This window comes from Stegastes partitus, unplaced genomic scaffold, assembly GCF_000690725.1.
Source record: "Stegastes partitus isolate 25-593 unplaced genomic scaffold, Stegastes_partitus-1.0.2 Scaffold1901, whole genome shotgun sequence".
Taxonomy (NCBI): domain Eukaryota; kingdom Metazoa; phylum Chordata; class Actinopteri; family Pomacentridae; genus Stegastes; species Stegastes partitus.
The window spans coordinates 120247-134373 of record NW_007579632.1 but is presented as its reverse complement, the minus strand read 5'-3'; the positions used below and the strand labels follow the sequence as shown (position 1 = coordinate 134373).

Sequence of the window (14127 nt, the reverse complement as noted above, 5' to 3'; positions counted from 1 at the left end):
GTGTCACATGATGCAGTCCCGCCCAAGCTACCACTCCACCTTAGCGATAAAAATATTTATTCTCCCTCTCTCCTGTGCACCTACATACTGACAAGTCTAAGTATTTCACACATTTGAGGTAATTGTGCAGGGCGACTGTAGCTAAGAAAACTAAGGTCACGACCTTTGCATGAGTTTACAATCTAAACTAATACTCATGCTGGTTGACTGCTTTATTTTTCATGTTTTAATTCAAATGTTCTAAATTCATGCACTCAGTTGCTACAGAAGTTCTACCAGTCGTCAGCGTCCAGTGGCATCTCCGTTGCTGTGCTTTGCTGGGGAGGTGACATCAGGACTTGTGGTGCCAACAAACTGGTGAGGAAAGTCAGTCCTGTGGTGGGGACTGGACTGAACGTTGTGGAGACAGAGAAGAGGACAAGAGGGAAGCTGGAAGGTTGCATGTACATCCTCTCTCAGGAGCATGTTCAACCACAGACATTATGCTTCAAAGCTTGTGGAGGGATGTTTTCATGTCCTCAGACTCTACAACCATACACAACTCCTGAATACACAATGACTGCACATATATGTGTAGTGAACCACACAGGTAATGCACGTGTCCGTACAAAAAGAAGTTCATTTTTGTGTCGTTTTTGTGTTTTCTCTCTTTTCTTCATTCTATTTTTTTATTCTTATTATCTTACTTGTCCTACATTTGTATATATATATGTGTGTATATATTTATTCCTGTTTGTTTTATTTATGTTTCTTGTCTTGATTTCTTTTTTCTACTTAATTTCTTAGGTCAATTTTACACTGCCTGCTCTTCGTGCCTTTTTAATTGCCTCCTGTGGACAAATATAGTTCTATCTATCTATCTATCTATCTATCTATCTATCTATCTATCTATCTATCTATCTATCTATCACACATGTTGTGATCTGGTGCTACATAAATAAAATTAAATTGAAAGTATATTCAGTATGCTATGGAATTGATACTGAACATGTGTACAAACAGGATTGTAGCACAGATCAGTTTTTTTTGTTTTTATTATTTATATGCGTAGATGCTCTTTGGATCTCATGTGTAGGTATTTATGGAAATGTTTTTCTTTTATGCTCATACATTTGCTGCAGTGTCAATTAGAATTTTCACTTCAGTGGAACAATGAAGGTGCATCTGATCCCATCTTATGTTATATTTGATTTAAATCGGTTCATTTAAAGACTATTAGCAGAAGTGGTGCGAAATGAAAAGCTTCTTTCTTCTTTCTGTGTGAGATCGCTGCAGGACATTAGTAACTTTAGAGTTAGAAAACAAGCTAAACGTCTCATACAGTGAACACACGTATGGTCGGTGGGGAGAGATGGGAAAGTGGGGTTTCACATTTCATAACAGAGCTGGATGGGCAGCAGACAGACCTCCCTTTTATTCTCCAATCGGGGAGACGTTGGGCGGAGACGAGTCAGGTGAAGCAGCGGGCGACTTCACCGCTTGACTTTGGCTTGAGGACATTCGGAGAACTTTTCCAAGAGTCTCTACTGTTTGGTACCGCGAGGTATTTATCTTTTACTCATAAATGCATGCTGCTGTTTCCAAACGCGTAAATGATGTTGTAGTCTGTGAGTTGTTTAGTGACAGGACAGCAGACTGGGTTTTATTTACCTCCAGAGCAGGCATACGTGGCACACACTGCTCACGAGTCACTGTTTGTATGCGTGTGTGTGTGTGTGTGTGTCTGTGTGTGTGTGTGTCTGTGTGTGTGTGTGTGTGTGTGACCAGAAGAATGTCAGTGCCAGGTCAGTGTGACTGGACGCACTTTTTCTATATCTGTACATTATCTAAACACTGATGCTGTTACAGTCACTGAAGGGCAGAGTGACACTATTGCATCAGCCTGGAGTTTTTAGTTTGTTTGTTTTTTTGTTTGTTTGTTTTTATAAAATAAACTCTGAAAACCGAGTTTTAGTTGTAAAATGGAGAAAAGCAGCAATTTGCCAAACATGGAAATCTACCAGTTAAACGTTTCTTCATTAGTTTCAGCGAACCTACCATTTAATGTCTTATTTTTGCTGTGGCTAAACCAACAAAACATTTCTCGGATCCCAGTTTCACTTTTGAAGTCTACCTGTATCTACCTGGCATCACACAGTCACACGTGTCGGAAAACTAAATCTGAAAGACGTGTTCGCTTTATGCTGCGTTCAGGCTCAGTCATGTGCATGTGAGAACCTTCGGGACTCAACCGTTCGGCTCATTCACTTACAGAAAAAGTCACAAAATCTGGGGGAAAAAAAGCCCCTCTGAAGGCCTTTCATGATGACATTTAAGCAGCAAAGTTATTAGGTTTATTTTCAGGAGTACTTTAAATGAGTCCACTTGTACTTTCCTTGATCTTTATTTGCGTCCATTCTGTTATTTTTAATGCATATTCCATTCATTACACTTCATATACACTTATTATCCTTTTCTCTATAGATTTGCTGGTTCTTGCACATCACCCCAGTCCTGGCATCTCACTACTAGCTCCTTATGTGTTTTAAGATTAATTTCAAGATTTTTCTGATTACTTTAAAAAGCCCATCTACGCTGTAAATCATTTCAAATTCATTCAGCAAAGAAAGTTCCCCTGCTCATGAATTAATTCAAAGTCATCTTATGAGTTGTGAAAGTGTCACGCTAGCTGGGATAAACTAAATACTTACTTGATCAAAACAAGTTGAACAAACTCAAGATAAAGACTTGAATCAGCTGGTCACATGGACAGGGGAGTTTCTTCTTCATTTAGCACTGACAACTTACAGCCACAACTGTTGAAGCCACTTTTGACCAGAGTCGGGACAAAAACAATCTGTGACGCTGCATCTGGTTACAGTGATCATCGATCATGAGTCGAACTAAATTCAGCTCTAACCTTTGTCATGGTTGGTATTGTTTTAATTATTATGACAAGAAACAGCTGTAACTTAATTTCCAAAAAAATACATTTTAAATTCAATTATTAGGAAATCTGCAAAACTCGGATGTTTACAAAAAATAAACTAGAAAATGTGAGTTAATTTGACCAAATTATTTTATGATTTCTATAGTGAAGACACACAGCAGAAGGTTTTGAGATAAAGAAAGCACCAGAGTCAAACTCCTTGTGTTTGCACACTTAGTCAATAAAGTTGATTCTGAATCTAAATGGCCTTTAACTTTGGATCAAGCTGCCATGAGGAGATAAGACTTGCAGAATCTGTGATTTCTTCAGAAATCACATCTTTAAAAACCTATTTTTATAGACTTGCTTTCATGTGATATTGTTATTGCCAATAAAAGTTTGTTTTATTTTTAATAATTGTATTCATATTTATTAGTATTGACATTCACTTTTTGCCTTCCTTAGTTTGGCCTCACTGCCTAGCTTCCTGTCCTCTGAGCATGCTTCATTTACTTTCTCTGGCAAAGCACTTTGTAAACCCCTGTTTATTAAAGCTCTACACAAATAAAGTTATATTGTCTGTGCCTTCAGGATGCAGCTCTCTTAGTGATCAGATTTCGTGCAGCCCGTGAACGCACCATGTAGTGGGTGTGGCGCTGGTGTTGCATCACACGGAAGAAAGAAACAATCCCACGCACGACGGCATCACCGCTTAAGCGCGAGAATACGGTGGCGGAGACAACACATGTGTTTGTTTTTATTTACTTTTAGAGTTTATTAACGTTTAATTAGCGCCCGTGATGCTAAATTTAATGTGAACGACAGAAACAGGAGATTAGCTGCGCTCGCGACATGATTCACAGCAGAGCAACTGTTGAAGTGGGCGCCGCACGTGCTCGTTATCAGTGAGCGAAGGATATCAGATTAGCTCCGGTGTGGTCGTCGTGTTGTTTCTTCTACCTCCACGACGTTAACGACGTTTACCGGCAGACAGGTGAGTTTGTTTTGTCCAAAGCGTTTGTTTTCTGTGAGTCCTGACAAAGACAAGTAGCCGAGGATGCTCTTTGACGTGTTGTAGCGTCCAGTGCTTTGTGTTACTGCACGTACAAAGTCGTTATAACGGACGTTGTTCGGTTTAAGTGAAGATATAGCTATAATGTTAAGTATATATATATTAAAAGAATTGCTATCTGGACCCCTGTTCTAGTCAGGGATTATTTCAAACCTGCGTTTCAAAGCTCTCAGTGTGAATCACCACCTGGTGGGACAGCAGGGATGCTAGCTCCTCGGTGTAACTCAGCTGAAGCTAACGCAGCATAGTCACTCAGGTAAATAGTGAGATCAAATATTAGAAAAAAAAACCTTCTTTTATAATATATTTCAATCTTAACTACTGCCTCCAAAGCCATATATTAGGATTAACACATCTCACATCTCAAAATCAATTTCAAATCAAATTTAGCATGAAAATATTGGTAAAGATGCTGTTTATTGCAAGCTTCTAAACAGGTGTACTCAATAAAATAAATAAAAGATAAAATCAGTCACTGGTTTCTGGAGTCTGAGTAGTAATGCACCAATTATGTGCAATATCATATAATACCATATTTTATTTTATTATTATTTTATCTTTTTTTAAATTTTTGATCATGGTATCCATTATATGTATCTATAGTGTACATAGTGTGTGTGTGTGTGTGTGTGGCTCTGTTGTATTGCATTTCTCTGCTCTTCCTTTTTTATAGTTTGTTTGTTCTATTTTTTTCCTTCCTGTCACCTTTTTGTGCTCTTTCCTGTATCTATACAGCTGCAACAAGTGAGTTTCACCATTGGTGGTGAAAATTAAAGTGCAATCTGATCTTATAAATCTGTGGATTACAAGTAAATGCCACAGCTGACAAGAGCTGCAGTGATTTATCAATTAGTTGTCAACTATTCTGTAAATCGGTTTTGGAAATTTTAAGAAAAAACCTAAACTCTTGGACTTTTGCTGAAAAAAATGTGAATATTTTCTGGTTTCTTTGCTCCGCAACAATTGTGAAGTGAATATTTTTCATTTATCTACAAAACAAGACATTTAAGGACGTCATCTCGGGTTCTGGGAAACACTAGTTGACATTTTTCACAATATTCATCTTCCAACCCAACCAACTAATAGATTAATTGAGGAAAATACTCAACAAGTTAATTGACAATGACAAAAATCAGTTTTATCCCTAATTATACATCTAAAAATAATCGCAGGATGTCTGGATACGTAATCAGCCACATTCTTTTTTCATTGTACTTCATGTTCTTCTTTTGTTTTTCTGTTGTCTCCTTTGGTCTCAGATGGAGAAGCAGCCTTTGCCAACCGATGATGAGAAAACGGGCACAGCAGAGTCAGAGGTCGATGGCTACGCTGGTGAGGAGAGCCAGCAGGGCTCGTCGTCCACGCGAGCAGGATGGAACAGTAAAATAGAGTATTTCTTGGCTCAGGTGGGATTCAGCGTCGGGCTCGGCAATGTCTGGAGATTTCCATATTTGTGCCACCAGAATGGAGGAGGTGAGTTTCTGTAACTTTAACTTCTGTGTTATTATTTATATATAGTATATATTCTGTACAGTATTTACTAGAATGGGAAAGTAGGTGGTTGACGTAGTTACCGCAGTACAGGCACGTGATAAAAGAGACGCTAATATTATTGTGCTTAATTGTGGGTGTAAATGCATTAACTGGCAACTGTTAAAACTACTCATGAAACAATTGTGTTTGTGTGTTTGCATTGTTAGATTGAAAACTGGGGTAAAAAGAAGGTAAAATCCTGCTGGGGCGTGAATAAAAGAAAGTGTCTCGTTGTCAAATGTGGTGCTCTTTTGCTGACGGAGCTTTGTTTACCTCTTCTCAGGAGCCTTTCTCCTGCTGTATGTGTTGCTGATGCTGATTGTGGGCATTCCCTTGTTCTTCCTGGAGCTGGCAGCGGGTCAAGCCATCCGACAGGGCAGCATCGGAGTGTGGAGGTACATCTCCCCCAGGCTTGCAGGCATCGGCTACTCCAGCTGCGTGGTAAGTTAACAACTGCTAAATGATTAACCCTCCTTCTAATTAAACTAGCATTCTTCCCAAGTGTCATTTTGTGTAGTCCACCTAAACTTCAGTGTGCGGTGTAGTTGTGTATAGAAAAACACATGTGCTGCCCGTGTAGGACTATAAATAAACTGTGTTCAGACAGAGAGCAATGATATGATGACATGTACTGGTTTTATTCCCAAAAATGAGCGAACTGCCAAGATGCAGGCCATAACTTTCCTTTAAAGCTACTGTTTGTTAAAAATGTGGTGTCTGTCTTCTTGTCCCTTAAATATCAGAAAACAGCTGTAATTGTAGAGAAAAGCACTTGCTCTGTTGTTCTATTTATGGATTTCTCTCTATTCATTTGTTTACATATTTTATTCTATTCAATCCATTGTTTAATACTTTGTTGTTTTTCATTGTGTTATTATTTTGCTTTTGTGAATTTTGGCTTATGTTTTGGCTTTTTATCTATCCTTATCGCTTTCTTTTTTTTTTTTTTTTTTTTAATTATTGTTGTATCTTACTTTTATAACTTTGCCAGGTCATGCCTCTGGTGTTTCCTTATTGCATGTGTTTGTTTATGATGGTGTCTCGTCAGTTCCTCAGTCCCTGTTTTATTGAGTTCTTTCTTTCTAACATGGTGTTGGTGGGGGTAGGGGGCATTGTTTGCATTGTTTAATTGCCTTTTTATTTCTGTCATCTGTAAAGCCCTTCATGTCACATTTGTGTGAAAAAGTGTTTCATAAATCAAGTCGGATTGATTTATTAAAGTAGTAGCAAGGGTTTCCTTTACAGCATGATGTAATTTTTAAATCAACGTGATAATCATCTTCTTAAATGTTCTCAGGTTTGTTTCTTTGTGGCCCTCTACTACAATGTGATCCTTGCATGGAGTCTTTTTTATCTTGGGAACTCGTTCCAGTACCCTTTACCTTGGGAAACGTGTCCAGAACACAGGAATGTAACAGGTAAACACACAGAGTTAAGGTTCGGAGCTCACACGGTGTGGGACGTCATCCAATTTTACATTTATTTAACCATGTGTCACATGCACGACGAGTAATTGATATTGTTTTTCTTTCCATGCCAGTAAAAGAATGTGAAAAGAGTTCTCCCACATCGTATTTCTGGTACCGTAAAGCTTTGGACATCACAGACTCAATCGATGAGACGGGCTCTTTTAATGTTTACATCGTCTGCTGTCTGCTGGCAGCTTGGACTGTTGTGTGCCTGGGAATGTTCAAGGGCATCAAGTCCTCTGTCAAGGTACGTGTGGAATCTGTTGTGACTTCTGACTTTCAAAATGTTTTACTGTTATGGAAGCTGTGCCATTTGAGAAGGTTTAAACTTGTATTTAAGTCATGCTGGAGAGAGTTAGTGTGATTGTATATTGAACATGTTGGTTATTGAACCACATACTCAATCTTTAAATTTACAAGTGCCTTGGCAGTACGTCCTTAAATGTCATCGTGTTTTCTTTGGAATTAGCTCAGTGCAGGACTGAACATTAAACAACAGAAATGTGAAGAGAAGTTTGTCTTCCTGAAAATCACTGACTTACTGACAAAATTGCATCCTGTTCTCTTCGTGTGGACGTTCTGAGCTGGGTTAAATCCCTGTCATGTGTCGGGCTTAGATTTCAGGGTTAGTGCGGGTGAGAGAATCTGTGGAATGTGGGCTTATGTGTTAACCTGCTTTCAAACTAAGACCACATTACGTGTTTTACATTTTTATAAATGTACATTTTTTTAATACTGTGGTGTGTTTTTCCCAACATATGAGCCAGTCACGTCTCAGTAGTGCTATGCCTTATGATATACAGAAAATAATGTGGAGCAAAGCTTTTCATCATCTATGTATTCAGATTTACAAGCCCAAGTAAACATGTCATGAGTGGAAGTTGTGTTTTTTTTTTGTGCTGATGCTAATATCAGAGAGACGGCTTAAACCCACGCAAGCTGATAACAGACTTAAGCACATGCCGTATTGATTACAATGGCCATATGTTCGGTTTGTAACAAGCAACAGGCACATTACAAGAAACAATGAGGGGTTAACGGTGAAGATTGTGGCTGTAGCTTTCCTTGTATTACTGTCTGTTAAGGTTTCTGTTTGTTAATGTGTCGTTCACACTTATGACTTGAATACAAGTATGCAGCCGGAACTGTAGAGAAGAACAACTGAAAGTGCAAGCATATTCACACTTCCTCGTTCACCTGTTTTGACACGTTAAATGGTGTTTGTACAGTCGCCCAAGCATAGTATGTTTTTTATGAACCTGATAGTCTTGTTCTCAAACTTTAGTCCTCTCTGTGGGGAAAATGTGTTGCTATAGCAGCATAATTGGTAGAATTCATCAGAGACCTAACTAAAAGGTGCTTCACATAAGCATGCAAGAATATAAACAAGCAATTTGGGGAGAGGAGTTTATTAGAGTGCTAACAAGAAAAATGGACATTTGTAGAAATGAGCTCATTTGCTCCTGTAAATTATTTGAAATAAAAATAGGGAGCCACTTGCGAAGAATTGTTCCATTTAACCCAGGGGTCTCGAACTCCGGTCCTCGAGGGCCGCAATCCTGCAAGTTTTAGATGTTTCTTTCTTCCAACACACCTGATTCAAATGATCGGCTCATCATCAAGCTCTGCAGAAGCCTGATAACGATCCTGATCATTTGAATAAGGTGTGTTGGAAGAGGGAGACATCTAAAACATGCAGGATTGCGGCCCTCGAGGACCGGAGTTCGAGACCCCTGATTTAACCAAAAGTGCCTGTGCTGATAGGTAATCGTTGCTTCTCATTTCCCAGGTGATGTACTTCTCCTCCATCTTCCCCTACGTGGTGCTCTTCTGCTTCCTCGTCCGTGGACTAATGCTGGATGGGGCCTTAGAGGGAATATCCCACATGTTCTACCCCAAGGTATCCGCTGATAAAATGTTTAGTTTAATATACAGAAAGGGGATATCAATATTTTTCTGACCCACCTGTTTTTATCGTTGTGCTGTCACAGCTGGCATTCTGGGCAGATGTGCAGGTGTGGCGGCAGGCAGCTACGCAGGTTTTCTTTGCCTTGGGCCTTGGTTTTGGGTCCATTATCGCCTACTCCTCCTACAATCCCAAGAACAACAACTGCCATCGTGATGCCTTCACTGTCTCCTTCATTAACTTCCTCACATCTGTGTTGGCCACTTTGGTGGTGTTTGCTGTGCTCGGCTTCCGCGCCAAAGAAAAGGTCTTAACATGTATAGAAAGGTATGTTGGGCAGAGTAGTGCAATCTATGCTTGATTTCACTGGCATTTTATATCATGTGTACAACATGTGGGCAAATTTCTACATTATTGAATATATGATTTTCCATTCTTTTGGCTTTTTTTGTTGTTTTTTTTTTTTAGCAACTTGAAGGAGCTTTCAGAACAGTTCCACAGCGGTTATGTGGACGGAAGCCTGATGCCAGAATTCAACTACTCTGATCCCAGGTCTGTTGCTCTGGAAGGCTACAGGTCCTGGTTTAAACAGTATGGAAGTAAAGTCCCTGGCAATTTAACAGACTGTGACCTGGAAAAAGAGATGCAGGCGGTAAAGAATGATTTTCTTGGATTAATTAGAGGATTATTTTATACTTGGTTGAAGTACATGCAAATTAAAGCAGGCTCTTCTGTTTGTTTTCAGGGCGTCGAGGGCACAGGGCTAGCTTTTATTGCCTTCACAGAGGCCATGTCACTCCTGCCTGGCAGCCCCTTCTGGTCCGCACTCTTCTTCCTCATGCTGCTCAACTTGGGACTCAGCACCATGTTCGGCACTATGGAGGGCATCCTCGCCCCCCTCACTGATCGCTTCAAAACTCTGGCAAACAACAAGACCAAATTCACAAGTAAGCACCTGTTTTCCCTCTACTGTTGTTTTTCTCATTAACCCTCTTAATCCCACTACCCACCAGCAGGTTAAGGGCTCATGTTACCTTTAAAAAGCCATTCCATCAGGAAAATTGACCAAATCTACCCATAATATAATGATATTTAATTAAATTCACATTATTTTACATGTCTCAATAATTTGCCAAGCATAAACAGTTTGCTCTAAGCAGATTCTTAAAGAAATGAATTAAAAAATATGCTCCTTAGCACAACTATGAAGGCAGGCCTTCGTGACATCACTGCGACCAACAGTCCCACTTCATGCATTAACATCACATTAGTGATTCAACATAGTGATCTAGCTGAGTGACCAAGAAGACAGCATATCTGTCTAAACTGTGAAATCTTGATTCTGCAGTTCAGGTATTAGTTCAGTACAGCCAAACTCTAAACGCTGTCCTCAACTAGATGTCTGTTTTATGTCACTCAATAAGTGCTTTTGGAAAGTGCCGTCTTATCTTACTATCTGTTTGCAGGTGTTTCTTCTTTTATGTTGCACAGTAAGTTACAGCCAGTGTCTCACCACATGTCTTCGAGCTAAAGCTAAGCAAGATTTTCTGCACGCCCAACAGCCCCTTCCCAGATGCTTAAAGCAAACAGGGATACATTATTATTATTATTATTATTTTTTTTTTAAATGCATGATTTTCCCTTCATTATTGGTGTCACATTTTCAGCAGGAAGACTTATGGACAAAGTCATAAGATATTACCATACAGTCTGTGTCTCATTTGTATAAAGATATGAAATTGACAACACAGGTGTATGATTGTGTATGCTCTCTTTAAAGAAGTTGTTTTTAATCTTCCATGTCTGTTCTGCTGTTGTCACAGTTTTCAGCTGCATCGTTGGCTTTGTGATTGGCCTGCTCTTCACTCAGCGCTGTGGGAACTACTTTGTGACGATGTTCGACGACTACTCCGCCACTCTGCCCCTCATCATTGTCGTGGTTTTTGAGACCTTCAGTGTATCTTGGCTATATGGCGCTGATAGGTGAGGTTTCTATTCCGACTGTGTGCACCTGAAATTCAGTGTAAATTTAACTCATCAGCCTCCTCACATACAAGTCATAAGCATTGCATTTCAGAAAGATGAATCTTCTTTTTGTTTTTTTCCCCTAAATTTTCCTAAGATTCCTTGATGATATTGAGGCAATGCTGGGATGGCGTCCCTCTGTCATTTACAAGTACCTGTGGAAATACATCTGCCTACTTGCCATGGTGGGGCTGCTGTTAGCCACCACTATCCGCATGTTTATTAAACGCCCCACCTACAAGGCATGGAACCAGGAGACGGTATGGAGGATTTTATTGACGTGGAAAAAAAATATGCACACACACTTAAAACAAATATTTGAAATGCGTTTACGTTATTGTGTGTAGTTTAAGTTCAGTGGAGTCTGAACATAATATTCTTTGCCATCTAAATCATCATCAGCTTCAGGCGGTTCAGCCACAAGACATGCTGCACCTTGAGAAAGTTTTTTTTTCTGCACATCAAAAACTACAAAGTACAACAAGCTGCCTGTTGCTCTCTCTGGACCCACAGTCCCGATTCAAAGTTACAAAAGGAGTCCACTTGAAAACAGATTTCTACAAAGTAATTTCAATTAATTGTAAAATAGAACACTTAAAATAAGTGATTGCATAAGTGTTCATTCCCTTCAAGTCAGTATTGAGTACAAGGGGACAGCTTTTAAGTGGATTAAATACCTTTTATAGGCGCTGTACTTATGTATTCAGAAGAAACAACACGATGAAGAATGTGTAATGCTCTACTGGTTGTTTGGGTTCTCCACTGACTATTTGGATTTACTTTTTCAGGCTTCTGAAGAGGATCTGGAATATCCTGGTTGGGCTCTGGCTGTTCTGGCTTCATTGATCATATTTGCCATGATGCCCGTCCCGGTTGCCTTGATCCACGCTCTTCTGCAGGACAGGAGAAAACCGACATCCAGAGACACAGAGATTGGTCAGTACAGCATTGTTAGCACTGTCGACACCCCCTTGACCGACATGTCAGAACTGGACCTAAAGAACGGTGTTGCTGCTTCTGTTTCCTAAACTTTGGACTGACATCATGGAGAGGACCTAAAGTATGCACAAAACATGTAAATGGGCCATTTTTAAGGACCATTCTGTTGTCTCACAGCTTTTAGTGCACAGGCAACAACATTTCAATATTTAAAACCGTTTTTCTTTTTTTTTCGGTTCAGTCCAAGCATATCCAGAGGGTATGGTTTTCTCACAATGTTCCAGCAAGTAAAACTTTAAAAATATTTAATATGGATAATAATGAACAAATAATTTATTTCTTTGTGATACTTACAAGGTGGAATTACAACATTTTTTTAACCCCTGTTGATTTTATAGAGTTGTCTAAATGAGCAAAAACAATGTTTCTTCGTTTTCAGTAGAAGCCATAGACGACATGTCATGGTCCTGCTGTTTGGCTGTTTGGATCAACATTTTATCTTAAATATCCTACATCTGTATTGGTCTTTTTCACTTAGGTAAAAACACACAATTGCATCAATATGTACTTAATTTCAATGATCCCCACCTGCTACTGAAAATCTACCAACCACTGTGCCAGCTTTTCAATCTTTCACTACTCATTTAGGGACAGAGTTGCAGCCAGTTACTGCCAAAACCTCTTCTGCATGAGGTCAGTTTAAAGCTCTTTCATGTTGATTTTTAGTTTTCCTCAAAAACTGGCTGTCACATGAATTTTTTCAGCACAGTAAAAGTTTATAGAGACTGTTACACCAGGAAAGAGTCAGTTGCAGAGAGAGTGTAGTGTGGTCAAATGAAACAAATGAATTTGCTAAATTCAAGCCTTTGCCAAAAGGGTTCAAGCTTTGCTGATTTAGCCTTTCTGCGACAACATTCCTGCACTGATGCACTATCAGTCAAATTTTCCATCATAGCTGTTTGCTTTGCCACACCTGAAAATGGGAGCAACTATGGAGACAGAAGCCATGTTTCCAAATCATATTTTTCTGCGTCTTTTTAAGTATTGCATTAGAAGAAGTTACCGTAAACCACTAAATTTGTAAAAATTTTTCCATTTTTGCTAAAGAGTTTTTATGTGGTTTCGACTTTTGAAAACGAGATAACAGGCCTAGTGAGAGATGGAAACACTGGTCAGCTGATTCCACTTCTTCCGTAGTCTTCAACAGAATGAAACTTGACCAATACCAGCTGACATTAAAGAACATTTCCAACTTGCCCAATTGAAAACAGTTTCCGAGGACTTCTCTACAGTTTTCTCTTGTAGATGGCCAAAGATTTGTTTGTTTCTGCTCCTTCCTCTGCGTTTTTTTTTTTTTTTTCTAAGCAGTTGACCAACAATTGTTTTATTTATTACAGCCATATACTACCACCTTCCAAAAATGCTACACATCCTAATTTATTTGATCCAAAGCGTTTGGAAACAAGTCATTCTCTGTTTTTATTTTTTGTAACGTTTCAAAATATTGCTCAAGATTCAAGATACTTTTATTGTCATTATACACGCGTGTACAACAAAATTAAGGTGCACAGTCAGGACACGGACTCAACCATCACTCACATCAGTACCAAATGTACCCAGGCCAATGCAGTAGGACAGTCAAATGTTCAAATATTGCACTTCCACTGTCAGTGTTTTTCATTGTTCAGTGTGATTATGGCTGTGGGGTAAAAACTGTTCCAGAGTCGTGTGGTGCGGGTTTTGATGGATCTGTATCTTCTGCCAGATGGGCAGGGTGGGAAGGGGTCGTGTGACTTCTGCAGGCAGCGAGTGGTGAAGATGTTGTCCAGAGCTGGTAGTTGGGAGTTGGTGATCTTCTGTGCAGTTTTTATAATCCGCTGCAGAGTGATTTGTCTGCTGCAGAGCAACTCCCGTACCATGTCAGGATGCCATGAGTCACAATACTCTATGGTGCAGTGGTAGTCGGCCACAAGCAGGTGTTGGGACAGGCTGATCTTCCTGAGTGTTCTCAGGAAGTATAACTGCTGCTGTGCCTTTTTTTTACCAGCATGTTGGTGTTGACAGTCCATTTTAGATCTTCTGTGATGTGGGTGCCCAAGAATTTGAAACTTCTCACCCTCTCCACCTCCTCGCCATTGATGAACAGTGGTGTGTGTGCGTCTTTCTTTTTCTGGAAGTCTAGTATCAGTTCTTTGGTGTTTTTTGATGATTTGATGATAGTGTTGGTGTTATGTGCTGGGGTACAGTCATGTGTGTACAGGGGTTAGAGGAAGGG

General features: G+C 39.6%; 1 protein-coding gene across 2 annotated transcripts; it reads left to right on the top strand.

Moving 5' to 3' along the window:
- Window positions 1–1489: 1489 nt before the first annotated feature.
- LOC103373071 (sodium-dependent neutral amino acid transporter B(0)AT2-like) lies at window positions 1490–13569 on the top strand. Of its 2 annotated transcripts, none has more exons than XM_008302874.1 (12): window positions 1490–1543; window positions 5240–5453; window positions 5797–5954; window positions 6811–6931; window positions 7054–7229; window positions 8772–8882; window positions 8974–9215; window positions 9357–9540; window positions 9634–9835; window positions 10712–10871; window positions 11011–11173; window positions 11702–13569. In XM_008302874.1, exons 2-12 carry the CDS (start codon window positions 5240–5242, stop codon window positions 11939–11941), a joined length of 1971 nt encoding a protein of 656 aa, XP_008301096.1. In that variant the 5' UTR covers window positions 1490–1543; the 3' UTR covers window positions 11942–13569. The 2 variants fall into 2 exon arrangements, with proteins under 2 accessions (XP_008301096.1, XP_008301095.1); XM_008302873.1 differs by lacking the exon at window positions 1490–1543 and adding an exon at window positions 3588–3902.
- Window positions 13570–14127: the final 558 nt, after the last annotated feature.

Coding starts and splice junctions, on each gene's coding strand:
- LOC103373071 (XM_008302874.1), top strand. CDS start 5,240: ATGGAGAAGCAGCCTTTGCCAACCGATGATGAGAAAACGGGCACAGCA. Junction 9,541..9,633: donor TGGAAAAAGAGATGCAGGCG/GTAAAGAATGAT, acceptor GTTTGTTTTCAG/GGCGTCGAGGGCACAGGGCT. Junction 10,872..11,010: donor TGGCTATATGGCGCTGATAG/GTGAGGTTTCTA, acceptor AATTTTCCTAAG/ATTCCTTGATGATATTGAGG.